Below are 24,978 nucleotides of genomic sequence, written 5' to 3' on the forward strand. Positions count from 1 at the left end.
TGAAACATAAAATTTAACAAAAAATATACTTGGAGTGGATAGAACTCTGAAATTCGAATATTTGCTTCATCGAAATTTTTAAACATTATTTAATTAAACATTTCTTCAGAATTTTTAAGTTTTAAGATTAAAGATGTTTTTATAATTTTATTAATCGGTTTTATCAATTTTGGGCTTGTATAGAAATACATAACTTGTATAGTTTTAATTTTGTAACTTAATTTAATAGTTTCCAGTGAATATTTTTCCTTTACAGGTAAGCCCTCCACCAATTCCTCCGAAGGCTCATCAGGACACTCCCTCAGCACCTTCGACATTGGAGAGGGTGTCCAACAGGCAAACTCATGGCCACTCAGAAAACTATTCGGTGCCGAAGATGCCGCTATCTGTGGCGTCTGACACGGAGAGCACCGTGTAGCGACGATGTATCCCCCTAGTCGTTAGCGATTAGCTTTTAGTGATGTGTATGTGCCATCATGGTCAGACACGAATCCTCGTATTTGATATCGTGTCTCTCGAGTCATCGGGCGCAATCTTTTAGACTGTAACTTAGGATAATTCTAAAAATGTCGTCGTCGTCATCGTCATTCTCTCGTTGTGTCTAACAAGTGGAACGCGGAAAAGCAGACTCAGATCTGTCGTCGTCGTTGTGCAGGTCTCCGGTGTCTGCATATCATTCCGCACGTAGCGGATAACAAATCGTGAGCAAATGGAAATCCGAAACACGATCAAACTCCTAACCAAACACAAACGAACGGACCGTATCCAACTTGCGTACTTTGTATTCGTATCTTCGTAAAAAGAGGAATCTTGAACATTGAGAGCGTTATGCAAGACGGTCCCTGTCTAACGCGACTCGGATCGAACTCGTTTAAACGTGATTGATGATCAAGCCGCGAATATATATAGATATATATATTAAATATATATTGACTTTACGGTAAAGACCGCTCTTCCGAGTATACACTCGCAATCCACACAAACACCGACACTATATTTTGTAATTTATTTATATTTTCCATAAGAATAAAGGAAATTTTGAAATCAACGATGCTGCTACAGCCTGTGTGCAGTGATACTACTGACTTCCGATTTCGAGTCGTGATGCGGTTGTGGGAGAGGCGCTGGTAGGTGAGGGGAAGAAGAAAGCAAACTTCACCGATATTGAAGGGTATATAAATTATGCACATTTCTTATTTCTCTTTGTCTTCGTGTGAGATATATATACAAAAGTATGAAAAGACCGCGTCGCACGATTGTACGCTTCGACTTATGCTAGCTCTTCCTATTCTTCTTTTTCTTCTTCATGGCATGTAAAATAAAGAGAGAGATTGTAAAATTTTATAAAAAAAAACCGCGAACGTAAATGAACGTAAATGGAACCTAAAATTATACATACACAAGTAGGAAAGACGCAGTGGAATGCATACATTGCACAATACTGAACTTAAGGATAGAGAGAGAGAGAGAAAACTTATGATACGATGATGAAACGAGACTGATGAGTACGCGATAATGAATCAGAGATCATTCTCGTTCTCCGTGCTCTTCCGGACGCTGTTGCCGATTAGCGGCAACAGTCAACCGCGGAAGATCGGAGATTCGCAAGTCAGAGCCGCGACGCTCCCGAGTCAAAGTAACAATAAGCGCAGGTATTTTATGTCGGGTCGAATAATTGAACGGTTCAGTGCGCAACGTGAATCCGCGAGTTATATCTGAAAAATAAAACTTCTCTAATCACGATATAAAAATATACAAATCAGAAATATACAAATTTATAAGATAATTTTATGATAAATTATTTATCTTTTTTTGATGCGCACTGAATCCTTAAATTATGATACTGGACAAACGTAACCGCCATATTTTCCGACGATGTAAGCGATAATCGTCGATTCTTAATGATATCCATTAAATAAGTAGTTATCACTCTCTTAGCGATCGTGTCGTTTACACTATTAGATCGTCGGAAGATACTTCAGCGTGACGTTTATTTCGCAGGATCGCTCCGACGGACCGTACATATGCGATATATGAACAGGCACTCACACATACATGCTAATTAATATGGCTAAGTATGTAAGTACGCAGTCATGGCCGCTTTTTAAAATATATATATCGACGATCGTACGAGTCTTTATTGCGCGTTGGACACTTAAACTAGACGTAAGCTAAATTACTTTGTACGTTGCTCTCTCGTTTTGTGGCACGGGCCTCGTCAGACGGACGTTTCCGCGTTAGTATCCTTCCTGTAACAGCGACAATCGCGATTATTCGGGACCGTATGAGCAATATATATATGTATAGACAGAGAAAGATTAGCGGACAGTCGTTGATGCGATTTATTCAGCAGGCTTGTAATAGGATGATCGGCATGCTTACCTCCTCGCTGATGGTTTTTAGTCGTCAGAGCAAGCACGGATCACAGAAAAGATACAGTTACGTTAGAAAGTTCCAACGCCACCTTTTGCACAAACACCAAGGAAAACGGGAAACCAAAGAGAAATCAGAATGAATTAAAACGAGCGTTGCATATATACAGGACTGCGCTATTCTGCTAAACCGCTACGACTTAAGTATGTTAGATACCGCCGCCCACCTTTTTTATATACGTTGGATGTGACGTGCTCTTGTATTATCCTTTTGTAAATTATTTTATATCTTGACGAATACGAACTTCTCGAATAATCGTTTATATAAAGGTTTCTATTTTTATTCAAACGTGACGATGTAGTCTTTCTTTATCTTTCCATGTCTCTTCCAATACACTCAATTCTCGTTATGACATATCTTTTAGTGTAATTTTAGATTTAGATCATTGCAGGTAGCTTTTTGTATCGTTTTGAGTAGCATTTATTCTATATTGTACTTAAACAACATTTTTCAAATTTTTAATAAAAAAGATAAAGGGATAGCTAAAAATACAAATTTATTTGTATTTGTTTGGTCATTCTTTTATTTTTTTTTGTGCAGTAATAAGTAGAAAGCAAGAACTTTTTCTTCATTATATCTAGTCTTTATAAATGACTTTGAAGCATCGAATCCATCGTACATAAATCTAACTCAGTCCTTTATTTTATTTTAGTTTATTACTCAAGAAGCCAGCATACCCGTAAAAATGAACAAATCTCCCGAATCCGAACTATGACACCCAGGAATACTCACTCAGTCTCGGCGATGGTTTGCTCATACTGCTGCTGCTGCTGTTGTTGCTGCTGCTGCTGCCTGAGCGCCGCTAACTCGTTGCTGTGTTGCAAGTCATGAGTCAACGAGCTCGACAGTATCCTGCCGCTCATCGGCAGGATATATTCGGGGGTGTCCTCCAGCACTGTCGGAGTACCCATCTTGCCGCGCTTTAGGCTGCCACACCTCTCGGAGCCGCTAAGGTTGTCATGCTGCGAACCGTGTATGCTCTGGCCGCGCTTCAAGCTACCGTAACGCTGCTCGGAACCACTCAGATTCTCGTGATTCGAGTTCTGCGAGTGATGGCTCATACTGGATGCTAGGATGCGCGACGACATGGACAGCATGTACGGGGTGGGCGACACTGTATGGTCTTCCTCAGCCGTGTACGGGAACAGGTACTTCTCGCCCAAGTGATGGACCTTCTCTTCGCCTTCGGAGTAGTTCTCGTCCAGCTGACTCTTCTGTGGCGAGCTCATCTCCGGATACGGTAGTGGATTCGGACTGGATGTCTTGTTCGAGGCCATTTCGTTGTCTGACATGGTGCCGCCGGACCACTGACTGCCCCGTGCGTCCATCACTTCGCACAGAAATTTAGTAATTTATTAATTCTTTTATATTGACGTTGAAATAAAAACATTTGTTTTATTATCATTTTCTATCTTTGCTTCAGCAATTTTTATATTTCATTATTATTACTTTATTTTTTATTGTAAATTAAAATACTTTATTAGCATTTATTAAAATTTTGCTAAAGTCTTAATCTAAATTTATTCTCACCATTTGATGATAAATATGCTTCCGGTAGCTGAGAGCTCCATCGAGGCGCATAGATGGGTTTGATGTTAGGAAACAACTCGGTATTCGAGCAAAGTATGTTCAAGTGTTCGGCGGGATTGGTGTGGATATTGGGTAGATAACTGTGAGTTACGTGCTGCTGCGTGGATACTCCCATGTTCCTGTGAGATCTCGACGTGACATCATCCTCGTCGGAGCTGTGTGAACTTGCAAGATCCAGACTTCTGCCACCACCCTCGGCTTGTGAACCATCCGTGTCCGATTCCGATTCTCTACGTTGTCCTCTCGCCTCTGTAGGTTCTGCTAAAATATGAGAAAGAAAAATGGAAAAGGGAAAATCTTTATTTAGTGTAAATTATTAATTAATTGGCTTTTAAATAAATCACACACACAACATACATTCTGTTTTAAAGTTAAACAAAAAGAAACTTAATTTCTCATTCATAATACGCTCTACAATAATACTATTAAATTAATTCAGAAACATTTAATATAACTTTAAGAAACTGTACCTGGTCGAGGGTGTAGCGTTGTTCGGTGGCTTCTGGATGACAGATATGGATCTCGATCGCTGTTATAGTTGCTGGTGGACGTCGACGTGTGTCTCAAGTGCGTGTCGCTGCGATAAGGGCTTGAACCCGTTTTATTTGTACTTCTCGAGGTTGTGCTACTTGTGGAGACACCGACGTGAACTCTTCTACACACGGACTCGGCTCCGCTGTAGGTTGAAGAGTAAGCCAACGCTGAGCGCTAAAATATGATCGTCAGTGTTAATGCATTCACTTAAACATACTTCCTAATTACTTGTTTTTAATTATTTGAAATTAGAAATAAATTAGATGCATATAGCTGCATGTCGTTGTTACTCAAAAATTAATTTCGACATTATGTTTATTTGTATGTAATTTAATTATTATTAATTTCTAAGTTTAAACTTCAATCTACGTACTGAATGACTATTTACGTTTTGGCTGCTGCTTCCGTTGCCCGTGCTACCTTCCAGCAATGGTGTCTTCTTGCCGAGGCACCTTAACAGGCTCTGATACAAGTTCCTCCGCACTCGGCCGTTGATGAAACAGTAGCCGATCAGGCTGAATGCCGCATGGACCACGATGGCAACACTCAATAAATACGACAGCATTGACGAGTTCTCGGACGCGTTGAGAACCGCCAAGGTCCACGTTGATCCCAGCAAGGGCAACGAGGCCACGGACAACCACAGAAGCGTTCGCAAGTTGCCGAAACCCATGATGTGCTCTTTCAAGGTAAAGGCCGCGCGGATGCACATCCCGAGAATGCAGAAGTTTATCAATACAGCAGCACAGACGGGCCCAATCAGCGACCAGATCACCGTCTCGTAAATAGACAGCCAGCAACTGAAAGTTTAAACAACAATTTTATTTTTGATTCAATTTTATTATTAGTTATTTTATTACGTTATTAAAATAACGAGACTTTCAATATTTTAAAGATGAAAGCATGTAAAAATTTACTCACAAGTAAAAGTTTCCGTATTGATCGGCCCTGACACCGATGGTGAGTCCTACGATGACGGCCGGTAGACCGTAGCCCATGGTGTAATAGAATCTCATCTGGCCGTGATTCACGTCCCTCATCTCCGTCAACATACGATAGAGATGAACGGAGTCCACGAGAGTCCAGGCGAAGGTGCTGAGCCACGCATAATGCAGTCCTATCGCCGTCAGCTTACACGGGAACTCGTTCGAGATCAGGGGATTTCTAGCTTTGAGCGCGATCAGATACAGAGTTTCCGCCACGAGGACGCACAACACCAGATTCTTGTGGATGCTGTTGGAATTGGTGCCACCGCCACGAATCAACGCCAAAATTAGGAGAGCGGCGAGTAGTAATGGCAGGGCGAGCATGAATGCGCTGTAGCTGGTCACGTCCTCCAGCAAAGATGGTTCCGGCACGTATTCCAGGTCGAGAACGTCCGTAAGTATGGCGAAAGTGGACAGTTGCATGCACGAGCAGTTGACGATGGTGCCGAACGACAAGGAGTTGTCCTCGATCTCCGTAGTGCAGCCCATTCGACTCCATTCGCCGACTCTGAAATTTGTCAAATAAAAAATATAAATTTAATTGAATTTTTAATCGGTTTCACGAAGACTCGTATATATCTTCAATCTGTGTGAAATTAATTGAGCTCGCCTACCCTCTTGCGGTGCTCCAGTGTACGCATTGTGGGTTCGTTCTGGTCTTGAAGTCGTCGTTCTCAGTGAGCCAAAGTCTAACTTGGATCGGGGACTGCAAAGGTATTCCTGTCAAAGACTCGTAACCGTTGTCCGAAGGTACCAAAACGGAGACAGTAATGACGGGCGAACCGACCGCTACTTCTACGCCCCATCTAACTGCCACCGAATCATCGAATCTGTGAAGAAACGTGACATCATTAAGACAATTAACTTATAAATAAAGATATAAAGATGTGTGAAATATATAAAATATAATTATAAAAATAAATATAATTATTAGATGATTTTTAATGAGAGAATTCTACGATTATTATTATATTACGCACCTTTGCGGTAACAGAGCACCGAGTTCTTTGTATTGCACGTAACTCAGCACGGCTTTCTGATTATTCAGGCTGTTCTTGACGTTCAGTTCACCTTGCATGAGAGGTTTGATGCCTAACGTACTGAGTGGCACCTGAATTTTCGAATGCGAATCGAATCTGCTGGGATCAGCCATGTAGTTATTGTATTTCGGGAAGCTAATGGATGGGCCGAAATGTGTCGTAGAGCTGAAGAAAGCGGAAGTGTCGGGTATGACGACCTTTCGATCAGCTTCCGAAGGCCTCGCCGTTGATAAGGTGGGATCCTCTTTGTACTCGGTGGCCTCGTAGCCGAAGAGGCTCTCCGATGTTACGACGTCAAGACCCAGCACTAAAATATGCAAACAATTCGTAATAAATATTTAATAAAATTAATTTACAATAAAATTGAGTTTTCAAATTACAAGAATAATCATATACACTTACCGACATTATTATCGACTACTTCAAAGGGATTAGTGAATGTATCATGTTGAGATGCCGTTAGAGTTTTCAAATAGCTCGCCATAGCGTCCAGAATCTTATCAGGATTGTCTCCATTAAGTTCCTCTATTTTATCCCATTTTCCTTTGAATTTAGATCTCAGAATTCGTCCAGCTATGCCGACCAAGTGAGAAACATAGTCCTTGTCCTGGCTGTGCGTCAAATTCAAGCCGACCAAGCTCTCTTCGTAACGCAGTAATGCTACTAATAAGGATTCCGCCACAAGAAGATCCGCGCCATACATCTCCCTGGTGATATTCACCGCCTTGTGAACGTCCTTCGCCATTTTTACAGCCACATAGGTATTTAACGTGAGCTCTTTAGCCTCTAGTGCAGCTAGCTGATATCGTTGATCGATGAACGCTTCAGAGGTGCAGTTGAAGAGATTAGGTGGCTGCCAGCCGCCTAATTTGTCGTCACACGATCGCGAAGCCTTGCCCTCGGCAGGATGAGGACAGTTTTCGATGGCTGTCATACCGAAAAGTGTCCTGGGCCACCATAGACCATCGGAGTACGATCTGGGACAACCGTCATAAACCACCTCGCAGCCTCTCAAAGTTACCTAACGTATTAAACAAGTATTAATATTAATATTTAATATCCATTAATAATATTAATAGTTACACGTGTAACGTTAATTAAAATATATCTTATTCAATTTTTTTCCTTACTTCAGCGTAAGGATTCGGGCAGTCAGTACACGATCGACCAATCACACCAGTTCGACATCGGCATTGACCGGTCTCGCTGTCACAGCGCGGTCCGAAACTCCCGGTGGCATAGCACTCGCATGGTATGCATTCTTTGCGTCCGGTTGGCTGGTAGTGATTCTCCTTGCAGTAGCACTCGCCGGTGGTTTTGTTGCAGGCCGGATCGTAGCCCTTCGATTCATCGCAATGACAGGGCCCGCAGACTGGTGTGCCCCACCAAGTTGCCGGGCACGGCTGATCAGCTTTCACTTCACAGTAGTCTCCTGAGTATTCTGGTGAATTGCATTCGCAGCGGTAGCCACGTCTCGCATCCGCTGCGTCCTCAACACAAGTGCCAGTGCCGTTGCACGGCTCCAGATCGCAAACGCGTTCGCAATTACGACCGACGCGACCAGGAGCACACTTGCATTCGCTTGACCGCCACCGGGTGATGCAATCTGACGCTTCTGGACAGTCGAGGTTGCACTCGGACTCGGTTGGACAGCCGGCACCGACATTTTCTTGCACGGTTGGTCGCTGAAGTACACTCTGATTGGTACCAATTCGTACATCTTGCAGACAGCCATCAAAGAAGGGCAGATCGGAATTAGTAGCCTGGTCCGGGCCGCCCACGAGGATCTTGCCAACGTATAGACCCTGCAGTTTCGCGGGCAATGGGAAGGTGATGGGGCGATCGCGATAATCTACGTCCAAAGATACATGACCACTCTGCCAGATGATCTCCAATCGATGCCACTCGCCGTCGGCAATAGTACCGACAGTGCGAATTACATCAACGCCGTCCAGTGAGGCTACGAGTTTGCCGTCACGCATCTCCAGCAGGGCTGAACTATTCTGGCCGATCTGCACGCTCATGACGAATGCCTGTCGTGCCCACGTCCGCAAGCTCAGAGCGGTTAGCCAAGGTAGCTGAATGGGCCTCAGTAGTGGATTGAAGCTAAGCATACCGTCACCATGGAAACTCCAAGGCTTACCGACTTCTTCGGTACACGTGGGTCCCGCAAAATCGTCCTCGCACTCACATACGAAACCCGACCAGATTTCGCGACATTTGCCGTTGTTCCTGCACATAAAATAAATTCAAGCATGCTTACAAGATCTTGATTGGTGTTGATAAAGATACGATACATTTATACTATTTATAATAATACATCATGTATTTGTAAGGGATGCGTCAATCATCATACCTGCAAGGAGACGAGGCGCAGAAGGCGATCTTCTCGGGACAACCGGCATTGGTTCCATTGTCGGCAACGTAAGAGTTTAGATCCACAAAAACATGATCGATGTACAGATCACTGATGCAACCGACGTAGTCCTTATTCCGGATTTGGAAACTAGACGGGATCGCTGGTAGTCCACCCAGTTGTAACGGTCCTGTCAGGTCTAAGAACCTATGACAAGTCTCGGTGACGAGACCGCAGCGTTCCTCGAGTATCCTTTCGTTCCTACCAGCGCAGGCCCATTTCAGTCCTAGTCTGTCTCCGTGCTCAAGAGCAAGCGCGACGTCGCAGTCATCTAAAGACACCGTTACTGTTCTGTTGATATATGACACCTCCACCTCGTGCCAACGGCCATCGGAAACACCTCCTGGGATGCTCGCTGTCGCCCTAGTCACCTCATCGCCGAGGGAAAAACTGAATTGTACCCGCGAGTCCACGATCTCCAGGGCGACGAAATCGTGGCGCTCGTTGTACCTGCCGTTATAGAGCAACAGACCATCAGCCAGCTCTGTGGCGAACCTCAGCCTCAGATGCAGCCGGTGGCGTTGCCGTAATGAAGCGAAAGTCAGAAAAGTCGCTGGGCCGAAACTGCGCGCCCGCAGCTCACAGAGTGGTGTCACGCTTTCTGGTGCGGATACGGGGCAACCCTCGCAGGTGAAACCGCCGGTGTTCTTCATGGTGCATTGGGAGCCGCTCTTGCACACGTCAGGCTGACAGACGCTGCGTTCCATCGAGATTTCGCAGTTCTCGCTGGTAAATCCTGGTCGGCAAGTGCACGAGTAGCCGCTTTCCCGTCTGTGACAGGTGCCACCGTTCACGCACGGATTCGAGTAACATAAGTTCACTTCAGTGTCGCACATGTAAGCCTCACGGCTGCCGGTAAAGCCACGCGCGCACCTGCACGCAAATGTGGTTACCGGATAGATCGGTCGAAAGAGCACGGTATCGCTGCTGGCGAAGCCAGACGCGTTGCCGAACTTCAACACCGTTAAGCACTCTTCGTAGTTGAGGCAAGGCTCGCGGACGCAGAGATTGTCGTCGAACGGCAGAACGGTGACCGTCGCAAGCCTTGCGAGGATACCTCGATTTAAGTAGACGCGCTCCTGGAGGAACTGCGGGCTATAGAACTCGTCGACCGTGCCGGGTTCAACTCGTCGCGCCGAGAAGCTCACGTTCAAGATCTTGGCGTGTACATTGGCATCCTCTTGAATGCTGAAAAGGAAAATATTCTCGCGCGGGCACGGGATGATCGCCGCCAGGCCGTCTAGGAAATATCCCAGAAGAGGGCTGAGGAAAGCCTCCACCGTCATGTCGTCCAGTCTCACGGTAATTGAGTTCAGCAGCATTTCGTCGGTGATCAGACGCACGGACAGCGTCATCGTAGCCTTCGCCTCATTGATTCCGTCTGTCACAGCAACTTCCATAGTTGCTACCCGTGGCACGTTGGTGTTGAGTTGCGGCGAAAGCCGAATCTCACCAGTGGTCCTGTTAAGATCGATCAGATTCGCATTGTTGCCGGCGAGAATGCTGTATACGAGATTGTCCGTCACATCGGCGTCGGTTGCTGGTATTCGTCCGATTGGCGCAGTTGGGAAGAAGTCTTTGAAGTTGTTAAAGACGATCTGGAAGTCCTTGAGCACCGGCGCGTTGTCGTTCACGTCAGTTACCAGAATCTGCACCAACGCGTCCGAACGCAGCGGTGGCGATGCTGCGCGCACCACCAATTCGAATTTCTTTTTGGGCGACTCATAGTCGAGCTCCTCAAGCGTGATCAACTCCGCGCGGTCCGCACCCTGACGGATATTAAGGGAGAAACTGTTAGAATCTTCGCCACCAATAATGCTATATTGCACAACCGCGTTCGGGCCCTCGTCCGGGTCATGGGCATAAATCTCGCCGACGGTCGAGCCGATTGGAGAGTTCTCGGCGATGTACAGAACTATCTTGTCATTCTCGAAAGCGGGCGGCGAGTCGTTGATGTCCTCGATTTTGATGGTGACGGACACGACGGATGAAAGGGCAGGCGACCCGCGATCTATAGCGACCGCCTTCAGAGCGTAACGCGCCACGGACTCGCGGTCCAACGGTTTTGCGGTCCTGACGATGCCTGTAGTGGGATCGATTGCGAAAGCTCCGTCGCCATCATCTTCCAGAGCATACCTTACCTGAAAATTAGTGAGTCAGAAAAATGTAATAAATTGGCAAAATTAATCGATCGTATATTAATATCGATAGATTATTTTCTTGTAAGAAATAATTTTATTAATATAATAATAAATTACGTTAATTTCATATTATTTCCACGCTTTCACTAATCGTTAAAATTCATTTTAATTAAGAGTTATACGCGATTTACTTAATACTCTCACTTTAAATCATAATCGAGGTTTTCTCTTCTGTTAAGAAGCATCGTACTCACCCGGCCGTTGAGATCAGTATCCGCATCAGTGGCCGCAACTCGCAGCACGCTAGTGCCCACCAGAACATCCTCCGGAATTGAACCTTGGTACTGCGGTGCCTCAAAGACCGGCGCATTGTCGTTCACATCCGTAACGGAGATCTCCACGTCGGTAGTATCCGACAGCGGCGGCACCCCGCCATCTCGTGCGGTTACTGTCAGCAAGTACGACGGCACCAACTCGCGATCGAGCGTTTTGGTCGTGGTGATCGCTCCGGTCTGTGGATTGATGGTGAACTCGGTGATTGCCTCTTCGCCATTATCGGTCGCCAGGCTATAAGTAATCTGGGCGTTCTTGCCGACGTCGGAATCGGTCGCGCTCACCACCAGCACGGTCACGCCAACCGGCGCGTCCTCGAACACCGAGACCGAGTACGGCGCGTTCTCAAACACGGGCGAAAAATTGTTGGCATCCGACACGTTGACGTAGACGAGGGCTGTATCAGTGCGACCACCGCTGTCCGACGCCGTAACCGTCAACACAAATCGCTTTTCCTGTTTGTAATCGAGCGGCTGGGCGACGGTGATGAGTCCATGACCGTTTTGCGACGCGATCGAAAAGCGTCCACGTGTGTTGCCGCCCGTGATCTCATAGTGGATCCTGGCGTCTTCGTCGGGATCAGTGGCGGTCACTGAAGCGACTGGCGTGCCAGGAGGATCGTCTTCAGATACTACGGCTTCGTAATTCTTTGGCTCGAAGTACGGATCGTTATCGTTCACGTCGGTCACCATGAGGATCACCGTTGCACTTGCGGATTTTGATTCTTCGCCGGAGTCCGCCGCGATTACGGTGAATTGATATCTATAATAGAAATAAATTTATAAATTAAGTAAAGAAAGTTCGCTAATTCAGCGGACGCGAGAGAAGTATGAATGAATAACGTAAAAAACGCGCGCGCTGGCGTATTTCTTAGAAGAACGCGATAGCAGCGAGTATCGGATTGCAGCGGCAGGCGAGACGGCGCGTGGACAATAATTTCTCAGCGTCTCATTCACGCGCTCGTGTTGCCGAGAAAGTGTTGTCGTATTTCTTAGAAGAGTCGTCTCGCCTGCCGCTGTAATCGCGTTCTTCGATTCTCGCGTCGCGCGCGTGGCTAGCCGTTTTTGACGTCATTCATGCCTATATTTCCCTCGCTGCCGATCGCGTCCGTTGAATGAGCGAACTTTCTTTACTTAATTACTCGAAATTTTACGTGGTTGTTTGCAAAATGGTACAGGACTTTTTAATTCAGTTTGACGAGATCTGTGGGCGAGAGATTTTTCGCCTTATGTCAGACACCCTGTATATTCTTGAGTTCTAATTGAATAACAATCAAAGTTAATAAATGATGAATCGACCTGGAACACAATTCGCGGTCCAGCTGCTTCGTCGTGTAGATCCAACCAGTCTCCGTGTTCACGGTAATGGGAAAGTTCTCCGTGGAGGCGCCGCTGAAATCGCGGGCGCCTATGGTATACCGGATGAGCGCATTGTTACCCTCATCGGCATCGTATGCCTGCACTCGCAACACCGAGTATCCCAACGGCACGTTTTCCGATACCGATTCCTGAAAGTGGCTGGTGTAAAATCTGGGAGCATTGTCGTTCACATCCCGGACCATCACTAATAGCTGGGTAGTGTTGGAGCGCGCGGGTGAGCCGCCGTCCTGGGCGCGCACGACAATCTTGTAGCTTCTGGTGGATTCATAATCAAGTGGCTTCACCAGGACGACGTCGCCGCTCATCGAATCGATCGAGAACGTGTTCTGCGTGTTGCCGCCGATGATGGCATAGCGTACAGCTGCGTTTGCACCCGCATCCGCATCCGCCGCCCGGATGCGCGCCACTACTGGATTCGTCGTGTAGTCCAGGTCCTCCGGCACCGCCGCCGAGTATGTACGCTCAGTGAACTGTGGATAATTGTCGTTGTCATCCAGAACGCGCACTACCAAGGTCGCATTAGCACTCCGTCGTGCCGATGGCGGCGTCGCCTGGTCCGTCACACTCAGTATCACTGTGTACACCTCAGTTTGTTCGCGGTCCAGCGCCGTTCGCGTGGTTACTACGCCGGATCTAAGAAAGATGAGAACTTACTTTATGCAAAGATACGTGATTCAACTATAAATTCTTTATATTTTGTGATAACTGACCTGGGGTCGATCCTGAAGATCGCCGCGTCCTCTGTTGGCATGGTACCGCCACCCGCCGTGGTAGATACGATGGAGTATTCTACTTCGGCGTTCCTACCGGTGTCTTGATCTGTTGCCTTAACCGTGATCACCGTAGAGCCCACGGGGACACCCTCGCGCACTGACGCGTCGTATTCTGGCCACTCGAAGCTGGGTGCGTGATCATTCGCATCTAGCACGTTAACTTGAAGAGTTGTTGTACCAGTACGCGGAGGAAATGAGTCGTCTACTGCCAGCACCTGCGACGAACATCGACAATATTAAATATTTCAAATATCAAATAACTTGTATTCATATATATAAATTAATTAATTATCATACCCGAAAGTAGTGCACGTCAACGTTCTCCCTATCCAATCTCGCACGGGTGGTCACTCTTCCAGTGACCGGGTCAAGGGCCAACAGCGCCTGCGACCTTGCGTCGATCAGCGAGCTCATCGAATATCGTACAGCGCCGTTTTCAGGGTCCCTGGCTCTCACCGAGGTCACGTATACTCCTGGTTCTTTCTCTTCTTCCACCGCGGCGACGTAGAGTGGTTGCTCAAAATATGGCGACTGGTTCTTTAGCTCTCGTCTTACTCGACGACCCAAATCGGTGTCATCCAACTGACGATGGTGGAACACGATCTTCAACCGGTGTTCAGCATCGGTCAGACGCGAGTCACCAGCACAACGCAAATTCATGCTGACCGAGACCTTCCACAGCGGGTCTACCAGACACTGCTCACTGGCGGAGACCAGATCTCCGGCGGCACCCTCCACGAGAAACCTGGGATCCGCCACCCCGCCCCATCTAGTCTCGCACTCTTTTAAGGCTGTTTGCGGCAAAAAATCGCGAAGGGCTGCCACCAACTGAGATGTTCGAAGACATACTTCAGTGAACCTATCAGAATGTAACAATTGCATAACTTTTAATTGGTTTTGGAAAATGGAACACACAGGACCTTTCTTCAATATTAAAATATTTAATCAAAATTATCTTAAATAATAAAATATTCTATTGTCAGCAAGTAGTGATTAATAATAAAAGTTCACGATTTGTGATAATTATCGCAGTTTGGCGTAATATAATACATATGACCATCCTGACCATTTCACTCTTCTCAGGACAGACAAACGAATCAAGCTCGTTTATCGACAGATCGCTTATATCTTATTCACGTTTGACTTAAATCTGACATTCTTAAACATGACCCAACCTGTCGGTACTGGGCATCGCATATGAAGCCAGAGTTTCCGCCATCCAGCCCCTCGTAGCTGCCAGGTCGCGACCCTCTCCGCCGCATCCGGTGATCAAGATTCTTAGCGGTAGACTGTAGTAGTCGATGGTGGGTCTACCGAGGCGGGAGCTCGTCGAGTCGACGTAGAAGGTGAAGATTCGCGGATACTGAAGCCCATCACAGCTCAACGCCCTCGCCAGAGTCACGCGTCCTGTGTGCGGATGAACCTTGAGGAGTTTCCGCGCGAACCACGCGGTGCGCTCGCTGGACGCCTCGTACTTGCGACGCCCACCCAGTTGTGGCACCCCAGCCTCGAAGACGACGGTGCCGGCAGGCGTGCTGGACGGCAGCACCGCCAGGTAGCCGTCGCTCAGCGTCCAGACGCTCGCTAGGATCAGCAGCGCCCATCGCCACCTCGCCATAACGGTGCGGCTAAGTCAATCCGCTAATCGATCCTGCTGTTCTCTTCTTGCGCGTCCCATGATTATCCGAATCACTTATCCCTTGCGGATGCAGAACATAATCGCGTCAGGACCCATCTGGAAAATTATGAAGAATTCCATTGGAAGATTGATTCAAATCTTCTATGAGAAGGATATCAATTTGAGATTCGTTGAAGATGCAATTAAGTATTATTAAGGAACTTCTTCTTCTTCTTCTTCTTCTGAGTGAAGCTATGGCAATAATATTACTGTCATCGTCAAAGTATAGCGTTCCTTTTCACTCAAGACAGTAAAACTTATTTTACTAAAATTACTCTCTCTTTCTTATATTCTACTGGATAAATGCTGCTTTCTGACTGTGACAAAATACTCGAGGTAATTTTCCTGAAGACGGAAAAACATCGGGAGTGAAAGAAGCGAGAGAAGAGTGGTAATAGCAATGGTTACCATTGCGGTTGCAGGTGATTCCGCGTAGACTTCTCGCGTCTCAGCAACCTAGCTGGACAGAACAGATAAAAGCACATGGTGTAGGGCGCAAGGACGTAGAGACGAACGTTTCTCATTTCTTCGTCTTACTTCGCGCGACAGATTAATCGCTATCTTGCTGGAACGAGGCACCGTAATTATCCTGTACATGCGGTGGTTTTCGTGGTGTGTGCACGCGTTTCTTCCCCTCGCGCGCGCCATGGCGATTCTCCCCGGTGCGAAACGTGGGAAACGCGGTATTTCCGGCGTTGCGGCGAGCGATGGCACACCGGCTTTCGTCGTGTGAGATTTCGTTGACCTCATATGCGCGTACGTGCATGCTCATCGTGCTCTTCAATTCGCCACGAGCGTGGCTTTATACATCGCTTCGCGCGTTTCTTCACGCTCGACTTCCGCGCGTGCGAGTGTGCGATCTCGAGAAAGCGATCGCGCGAGCAACGGAATCGCGGGTATCAAGGCATATGCTCGCCTTAGTGAAGAAGTTCACGAAAGTTCCTCCGTTTAGAAGCCTCCCGGAGGCCCCGTGGAAGATTCCGATTGTGTTCTCAGACAGTCGCATTTCACGGTGGTCGTGCTATTGTGATCCTAGATCTGGTTTTATTAAGTTATATAGCTAGTAATTGAAGGTTAACGAAGATCTTGTATAGTGAAAAGAAGCGAAGTGGGGCAGTTTAATGTACACGAATGTTTTCGGACATTATGCGTCCTTGACATCTAGCGTGAAGAAACACAATGGCGGCTGTAATATGCAGGAATGCAAACGTCCGTTGTCACGCTCGGGAGAACGGAAGAACGTTCTCGCGATCTTTATCTGGAGTTCTTCGTTATCCTCGTTGCACATCTGTCTGCTTATACAGCACATAATCTCATTCTATACAACATATACATTTCAAATCTTTTAGTATTCTTCAAATATTTTCAAATATTTTAATCTCTTTATACTAAAAGGGAAGAGACACAAAATATTTTTGAAACATTCGTGAAAGTAGAATAGATTGTTATAGAACATCTTTTTATGGTCAAATGATATTCTTTTTTGCTTTTATCTTTTATATAACAAGATAATTTTACGTTTTTTATTTTTATATTATATTATATATCGTATAAAATGATAGAGTATTTTTTCTTTTTTTATCGAAGGAAGAAGGAAGAATGTAGACATTAAAATGCATGATATTCGGGTCAAATTTCCGGGTTGTTATTTCAAGTTACAAATTTCTGATGATCGGGAAACGTCTGCAAAATGTGGCGAGCCTCGCTTGCGACCCACACTCGGACGTCGTCTATTTTGGCGCTCGTTACTGATAAAACTGGATCCAATCCGTGTATCGGGTGTTTTCTTAAAGCGCATGCAACTTGATATCAGCGCGATATGCATAAGCTGCGTGAGGGAACATCGCCTGTGAAACGAGCCGTTTCGCTCGTACCCCTATCGTTTTGTAGATAGCGAGATATTCAATTTAACGCCTCGAAGACTTCAACGAACCGTCCGATATTGTGAAGCGAGTACTTTCTACAGAAAGGGATAACTGTAAAATTCGCGTTGTGTGGGCATCGCAAAGCGGAAATGTGCATAAATGCGGACATGCGCGGAAAAATGGGGGTGACTTGGCAGAGAAAAGATTGGACATAAGGAGAGAGGAAAAAGAGATTGGAAAAAAATGCCGTTAGATTTTTGGCTTCAGTGTCAAATGTCGGCTTTCAAGATGTCTCGGATGTCGGTTGAAAGCAAGCTTGACGCAAGACTTCCAAACGAGGAGAAGCGATGGTCGACGTTCGCACAATAAGCAGAACCAGTTGATTTATGTACTCGGCGTCCTGAGACTCGCTGAGAGACTACTATCACGTTCCTTGATCCATGACTTCTGTAACAAGTATAAGATCCGCAAACCGCATCTCATTCGAGGCCCGATTTGTTGTGCTACCAGTACCGATGTAAGCGCGGCGACTTTTTAAATGCATGCTGCAACGGCTGAGCGACGATTTGCCAGTTAATCGATCGTGTAGAGATCCCAAGTTTTTAGAGCTCGGAGCTGAAAGAAAGAGAAAGAGAGAGAGAGAGAGAATTTGAAATTACGTTCTAATAAAAAGCCGAGTACGGTAGCATCTATCACTGTGACGAAGCTTCCTTCAGCGCATCTAATTTTGTTGATATAAATCTGTTTGATTTGAATCATAAACAGAAAATGCTTACGGTAGTAGTTTAACAGAGACACGGTATTAAAAATTGCTTCCTAAAGTACTTAAAGAATTAGTATTTATTATAAAAAAAACTAAAAATTGTTTCATTGAAGATTATAAAACGATTCAGAAGTAAATTCTTCGAGCCTAATGTTGAAGCCGTTACCAATTGACAATCCTCTCTATCGATCACCGATCCAGCGCGAATGTAAATGTGCAAGAAACAATATTAAAGTGATGTTTGCACGAATGATGCACTGAAACTTGTGTTACATATAAATGTTCCAGTCGAAGAACTTTAGTCAAAAGAAATCCGTGAAGAAAAACGCGTTCGTGAAGCTATACCAAGACTCCAGTCTGCCTTCTCGTTTCGTGCGAGCAGTTTGCCGCTGCGTGCACGATTATTCCGTTCGTCGGTTCGTCCCCCCGACTAGTTGACCGTGCCCGAGAACGGGCACGATAGCCCGATGCCTTCGCCATGGTAGAAGTTAGCCAGCCGGCCGGCCAATCGTCCTCTTCGTCGCCCGAGGGGATCCAGCCGATCCGGTTCTCGCCAATCCGTATGACCAGCGTACCGGCACGAACCAATCGAACCCCTGGGCCCCCGTCGCGAACGCTTAGAGATCATCCGCAGGAAACGACGCAAAGCAATGCCAGAGAAGAAGAAAAGATGATATGCTGAATCATATACTATCCGGATATGATTAGTGGTAAATGCGGTGCGATCTTTTCGCCTTGGAAAAAATCAGCGAAAATGTGAAATTTTTAAGTTGATTTTATATTAATTACAGATTCATGAAGATACGATTATTTTGATTAATGATATAAGGATTGGCGAGATCGATGAGAATAAATATTGTCTACGTAAGACGATGCTTATCTGCACTACTTGCGCATCATTGTCGCTTAGGTACACCCTGCATCGAGTGTAGTCATCGACTTTTCCGTCCGATCAAGCAGATTTTCAGAGCTTCCAGACACGCAGTTATCTTTCGATCGTCTCGAGAGGCACTCCTGAAGGCTCCGTCGTGAGATATTATCTCCGACAGACATTAAGGAATGGAAATTTCTCGTAGCTTTCAAGCGACCGATGCACCTTCCATTTCCTTGTCTAATCTGAAAGTCTAATACTGTTACTGATGTGAGGAATTCTGATCATTCGCTATATATAACCGGCTACTCCAATCAGAGGAATGACGGAACGACGGAACGGATCGTCTTCCCAGCTATTCCGCAGACAAAATTAATAAATGAATAACAAATAAACTGACTCTTTAAACAACGCAGGTGACTTTTGCTGCGCTGTTTCAGAAGTGCACGCGATCGCGTGCACCGCAATTCCTATTCAGGACGCCACAGGATGCTTCGAAGGGCACGCTATTTCGCTACCAAATGAAGTCTCTTCGGCCCGCCGATGGAACTATTAATTATTTCGGGAGAGGAGCCTTGACTCGTCGTGGAATCCGGTCCTACCAATTATCTCGCAGGTACCTCTCTCGCGAGTAGTGGACCCTTTTGAAACGAGGGCGCAGGGGACCCCCAGACGGCTCTTTCTGAGACGTGCGTACGTCCTCGGATACACCGTTTGGGTGAATCAACCGGAGACCTGTTATCTCGTCCACCTCGGAAGAAACAGCGCGACTTCACTGCTTTTTAATAGAGACGTACAAACGCGGGGGACCGTCATTCTTCCGGACGTTTATGCGATCACCGAGTCACTGAAACGAACCGACGAAGATTCTTAGGTCATAATGGACCTCATGACTGTTTCCTAACTGACTTTCGACTCAAAACGACCGCTTGGGCTTTCTAACTGGATCTTTATCACAAAACACTTTTAGGAAAGTCAGCGGGTTTAAATTATTATATCTTAAACGGTTTGCATGAAATTTAAGATGTTGGAATTGGTGTAGTCCTTTTAACTTTAAAAGCGTTTCGTAATAAAAAGGTGCGATTTCCTTAAATCAAGTAACTTGGGGAAAAATTGTTTAACACAACTACTGACTAAACGTCGAAGACTGCTGAATCTTCGAAAATCTCTCCCGAAAATTTCATCGTCGTTTCTTATAATCGCTAAAGAAATTAAATTCCTACTTTCTAAAATTTTATTGATCCTTTCATCAGCTCACATAAAAACATGACTGAAAATCGTTTTCTTCGACGAGGCACTCGCAAAGAAGAACACAAATCATTTATCTGTCCGTAGTCGAAAGTACCGAGAACGCATAAACGACGTGTCAGAACGGCCCTGTAGGGAGTGAAGAACCCCCGTTGTCTTTATGATTTCGCCGAAGAAGTTAGCATCGATTCCGTTAAAAGGAGAGAACGAGTGTTCGCCTTCATCGAATAAAACACGCGGCTCTATAGTATCACGACTGGCTCTATGGTATTCGGCGGAAACCCACGTCAGGCAATCACAGATTTATGGATTGGTCGTTGCTGGAGAATGCGACGCGGAAGAGATGCGAGAGTCGTCGTCGTCGTCGTGGTATCTTGGTGCTGACAGGAAGCTACGTACTCTCGCATACCACGGATGCGTTCCTGGATTGACCGTGCATTCCCGAGCAGGCGAAATAGGAGGGCGAATCCCCGTGCTCGCGATGCGAAATTACCCCAGCGTTACTGCATAAGCAATACCCTAACCGCGGGACCAAAAATGGCCGCGAAGAGGAGTCGCTCGGCGCCATATCTCATTACGACCACATCGTATGCAGCGGATCGGTCGAGAATCAGCCCGGTGATTATTACGACGAAGAAAAAGAGTCTTGGACGACTCTGATGAATCGCCAGGGGCATCCTCGTCCTGGCAGCCGGTGTCAGCGACTCTCCCTCTTCCTCGTCGTTCTTCTTGTTCTTCTTTCGTCTCTTTCCATTTGTCCCTCTCGCCCTCTTCATCTCTCGACCTTCTTCCACTTTCCTCTCTCTCTCTCTCTTCGCCTGCCAACTTTCTTCTGCAACCACCGGCTCGGCTGGTCCGATGAGCGCGAACACGCGAGGGACGGCTATTACAATAACCGGTGTACGCGGTTCCCACTCAAGGCCGCGACGCGGAGAGACCGTCGAGCGATCGTTTCTTGCCGAGCCGAACAGACTCGGCTCGAGGATCCCTATTCTTTCGGAGGATCACCCTAGCGAGTGAATTTGCTCGTGCGGTGACGCCGACATTGGTGGAGGCGCAGACGACATATTAAATCCGGAGGTTCACCGTTGAACCTATCGATCCGCGTAAGCTATTATATTGCTATCATTGCTCCTTGCTCCAGCACCATTCAGTCATTATTCTTCGCTGTCTGCACATCGATGTCGAGTAAGTCGTTATTGGATAACGGTGTAGGTGATTATCTCAAATGAATGTTACGTGATTTTTATGTTACTCTGATGTCTAAATGTTCCTGGAGCGCCGAAGCGTCGCAGCAGTGAGATTCGAATTACGAAATGTTATATTGTTACATCCAGTATACGAATTTCACTTTACGACTTTTTAATGGGCGGATCTCGTCGAGAGGAGATCCTCCTCCGGCTTCCAGCGGCGAGAGTCGTTAACTCGTCGGCGGACTCTGTTCGTCGCGGGCGAAGAGGACACACGATGCGACATAGGTACATGACAGCGGGGAGAAAGGGACCGGAGGAAAGGAAAGAACGTCCCCGATGCGCATTGCATTCTTTCACGGAGACGCGAGAGGCTTGCGAGAGAGGCTCGCGATACTCGCGCGCGTCCGCTCGGACAGATCTCTTTATTCTGCAGCGATGGCCACAATGCGCACCGTTACGCGCGAGCGCAAAACCATATTCACGTAACGGTAAGGTCGAGGAAAGAGAGAAAGTCCGCGGATGATCGCGTGGGTAAGCGGCTAGGAAAATCGTGATCCACCTGGGCGTGGATCAATGATCCTCTCGCGCGGGCAGGAGGATCCGATCGATTCGCGACGCGTACGTGACCGCATTGGTTTTCTGCCGGCTTGAAAAACGTGTGCCAGTACTATCCGCTTCAACTGCGATATTATCAAGGTACTATTATGGTACCGACTGCGAGACTATTATCTATTTTCGTAATAACGTTAATCGCACATGTATCTAATTATTTTTCAAGTCTTCGAGCTACCTTGAAGACTTGAAAATTTGTTTATACGGGATGGTGATTGACACCTTCATAACTAAATTACAGTAAAGTTGGAACTTAGAAAATGTAAATATGTGGATAACGATGTGACTGACGTAATTCATGAACTGACAACGTGCACAAAAAGCTACCGAAGAATTTTTATGTTCCTGCGGAGAAAACTGGTTGCGTCCACCTGCCAAACATGGTCGTTCTTTATTTCGTTGATCTAATCGAACTCGACATGCGATACAGAATCCTATGATGGGACCGTCTGGAAATAGGTTCCTCGAGGGTTCGAAGGGTTCCCAAAGCGATGGCGGCGGTGGCCCGTATCGATGCGCGCGAGGCGGCGCGCAATGCAGCGGGCAAGAGAAGATGCCCGGCGCGGATAAGGGGCTCTTCTACGGAAGAGCGCTCGATTTTATGGAACCTGTTCCCACAACCGTGCGTGCACACGAACGGGTTTACTTAAGCGCGTACGTCGCACACGCTTCACGCTCCTGCGGAGCCTCGTCGTAAATTAACATCGCGCGCTCATAACAGCGACCGGTTGGTCGTCGGACTGGGAAATCCGAAAATCCAACGAGTGTCTTAATTAGAGAGACCCCGTTTCATCGCGCGCAACGAGTCAATCCGCTCGTGTCACCCGATGAAGCCTGTTTGGAGAGATACATGAGAGATGGATCATCTCGGGTCGAAATCTAAACGGGATTTCCGAGGGTTATTGAATGATACAGTTTAGAAGTTTTTTAGAGAACTCGGAATTATTATTTCACTAAATTGATCATGTTCTATTTAAATAATGTATGACAGTACATATTTAATGTAAATAAATTCTACAAGTTGTATTTTATTATTTTAGCACTTGAATCAGGATTCTATGAAAGTTTACCTTTTTGAATCGGAAAGAAAATATATAACATAACCGCATTAATGCCTTTAACATTATATAATCACGTTTTAAGTGCCTTAGTATTAAGTACTATTTCATTTATCATTGTTGTTACGGTTTTCAAAAGTTACACGTGATCTTGGTTTTCCATGCGAGTATGCAGTATTCAAAAAACTTGTGGAAAACAAAGTCGAATTTTAAGAAATACATCGAGCCAGAAAATACGTCAAGTGAAAAATAAAACAAAATCTCGTCCACGAGAGAATCGACGAAACTTGCGTAACGAGGGCTGCTGCACGAGGGCCGCGTCGGACACGGTGCGAGAAAAGGGGACGAGAAAGAGAGGTCAGCAGCCCCCTTTCGCTTCGCTCGCTCTCTTTCCTTCTTTCTACCGCGGACAGGGGTGAGTGACTCACGTTCCGCCAGCCTCGACGCCGTTCGTCGGGACGCGGACGCCTACCCTCCAAATATTGATTCGCTCGCCCGAGGAACGCACGCGTCGCAACGCGTGTCGTATCGGGGAGGCTTTCTCCGCGCGAGCAGCTTTTCGTACGGCCGACCGGCCGCCCTTCGTTTTAGGGCTTCCCTCGCCTCGAATTTCCCTCGGGACCTAGCGCTCCTCTCGGCAAGATCGCGAGATTGGAGAGCGAAGTCCTACGAGGATCTCCTCGAAAGAAAAAAAGAGGATCTCGATTAATGGAAGGATTAAGAGCAAGAATGGAGATAAGTCTGCAATTCTCGTGAATTTTGTTTCAAACGCAAGCTATTGTCGCGTTGAAGAATATCAAATTTAAGCGAGCTCTCTCTTTGTGGATTCTTGCTTGTAGACTTACTCTATTCTTGTACGGAACTCTTGAATTTTACATGCGGCGCGTGTTATGCGAGATGCATCGCTTACTTGCTCCGAGACATATAATTTTTACATAGCAATAAAATGTGGTTTTATTAATCCGGAAAATTCGTGTCAAGCTGTGTCAAGTTCGTTATCCTAGTTTTCGTTAATGAAGATAATTTCAAATAATTGTATATATTATAAAGGGAAAGCGTCCTCTTTCTCTTTCTTTTTCTTTGTGAACAATGAAGACTTAATAATAGGGTATTATGTAACTATAGTTAAAATTCTTTCTAGTTTGTATCATGATTGAGAAGAATGAGGAAGACATGAAACTCTTCCACTTCTTCTCTTTCTTTCTCTTACTCTATATGTCCCTATTTTTTCATAAGTGCTCATAACGTGTAATATGCTTATAGTTATAAAATTTAAATCACCGGAATATACTTATTATTAATAAGTATTATCAATAACAAAATTCATAAAGAACTTTGAATTTTGGAAAGTTTTATATTTCAGAAACGTTTGTTTTTCAGATTTCTTGTGTCTTCCCATTTAATACAATTTTTTAAGAAGATACGCGGTGGTTTCTAATAGGTCGACTCGCTTTCGAGCGGCGACATGTCATCGATTGACAGCGCGCGCGCGAGCGCGTGTTTTTCTCATCGGGGAGAAAAAACCACGCGGGAAAGAAGCTCCTGCGACTTAACGAGTTCACGGGGTTCGTTAACCGGTGCCGCGAATGCAGCAGCAATTAAAAAAGGTCACTTTTCCCGTGGGAAAACTGCGTCGTGACGGCGAGGGGAGAACAAAGTGAAGCGATAGCAGGAACAAGAAGAAACAGAGGTAGCCAGGAACAAGACGGAGAAGAAGAAGATGAAGAAGAAGAAGAAGCCTCGCGCACATGCATGTCCGAAGCAGCAACAGCAGCAGCAGCAGCGGCAGAGCAGAGGAAGAAGAATCGCGTCGCAGAGGTCACTCACCGTCCCGCCAAGGTCGACGCTGGGATCCGATCACATCTTCACCGGGTCGTCGGTCTATCACGTCGATCTATATCCCTCTCTTATCGTCACTGTCACTTTGCATCAAACTATTACATATTTTTCTGGCCCGCGAAACCATAAAATCCGTACTCGCCAGAATTTCGCGCCGCGCAAGATGTGCGCGATGCACCGCCTCACGTCAGCGACGCGACTGCCGCCGCCGCCGCGGATACCGCCG

At 46.2% G+C, this 24,978-nt stretch overlaps 2 protein-coding genes across 5 annotated transcripts in view; one reads left to right on the forward strand and one right to left on the reverse strand.

Annotated features, from left to right (window-relative positions):
• The window catches only part of LOC105275287 (dedicator of cytokinesis protein 3), a 49,105-nt gene extending 46,379 nt beyond the window's left edge, over nt 1-2,726 (forward strand). For 2 of the 4 annotated variants that reach the window (XM_011332022.3, XM_026973886.1), the window contains one exon: nt 257-2,724. In XM_011332022.3, the coding sequence (XP_011330324.1) occupies nt 257-418 (162 nt within the window). In that variant the 3' untranslated portion in view covers nt 419-2,724. Of the gene's footprint in view, nt 1-256 lie in introns of all 4 variants that reach the window. The other 2 variants (XM_011332023.3, XM_011332021.3) reach the window with 1 other exon arrangement.
• LOC105275285 (protocadherin-like wing polarity protein stan) lies at nt 1,169-24,931 on the reverse strand. Its single transcript, XM_026973885.1, has 18 exons — nt 24,741-24,931; nt 14,801-15,360; nt 13,923-14,484; nt 13,563-13,840; nt 12,772-13,485; nt 11,395-12,235; nt 8,940-11,140; nt 7,714-8,815; nt 6,986-7,604; nt 6,524-6,890; nt 6,158-6,373; nt 5,479-6,051; nt 4,931-5,357; nt 4,494-4,731; nt 3,964-4,284; nt 3,166-3,763; nt 2,383-2,389; nt 1,169-2,249 (listed from the first exon to the last, which is right to left on the reverse strand). The coding sequence occupies exons 2-18, from the start codon at nt 15,241-15,243 to the stop codon at nt 2,238-2,240; spliced, it is 9,519 nt and encodes a 3,172-aa protein (XP_026829686.1). The 5' UTR covers nt 15,244-15,360; nt 24,741-24,931; the 3' UTR covers nt 1,169-2,237.
• Between the last annotated feature and the right edge of the window lie 47 nt (nt 24,932-24,978).

The sequence above is a fragment of the Ooceraea biroi genome, chromosome 11, assembly GCF_003672135.1.
Source record: "Ooceraea biroi isolate clonal line C1 chromosome 11, Obir_v5.4, whole genome shotgun sequence".
Lineage (NCBI taxonomy): Eukaryota > Metazoa > Arthropoda > Insecta > Hymenoptera > Formicidae > Ooceraea > Ooceraea biroi.

Excerpts from the sequence above, each read along its gene's own strand:
- LOC105275285 (XM_026973885.1), bottom strand. The coding sequence starts at position 15,243 with ATGGCGAGGTGGCGATGGGCGCTGCTGATCCTAGCGAGCGTCTGGACG. Across the intron at positions 7,605-7,713 it reads GCCCGAATCCTTACGCTGAA|GTAACTTTGAGAGGCTGCGA; the intron begins GTAAGGAAAAAA and ends TTAATACGTTAG. Across the intron at positions 6,052-6,157 it reads CACTGGAGCACCGCAAGAGG|AGTCGGCGAATGGAGTCGAA; the intron begins GTAGGCGAGCTC and ends GACAAATTTCAG.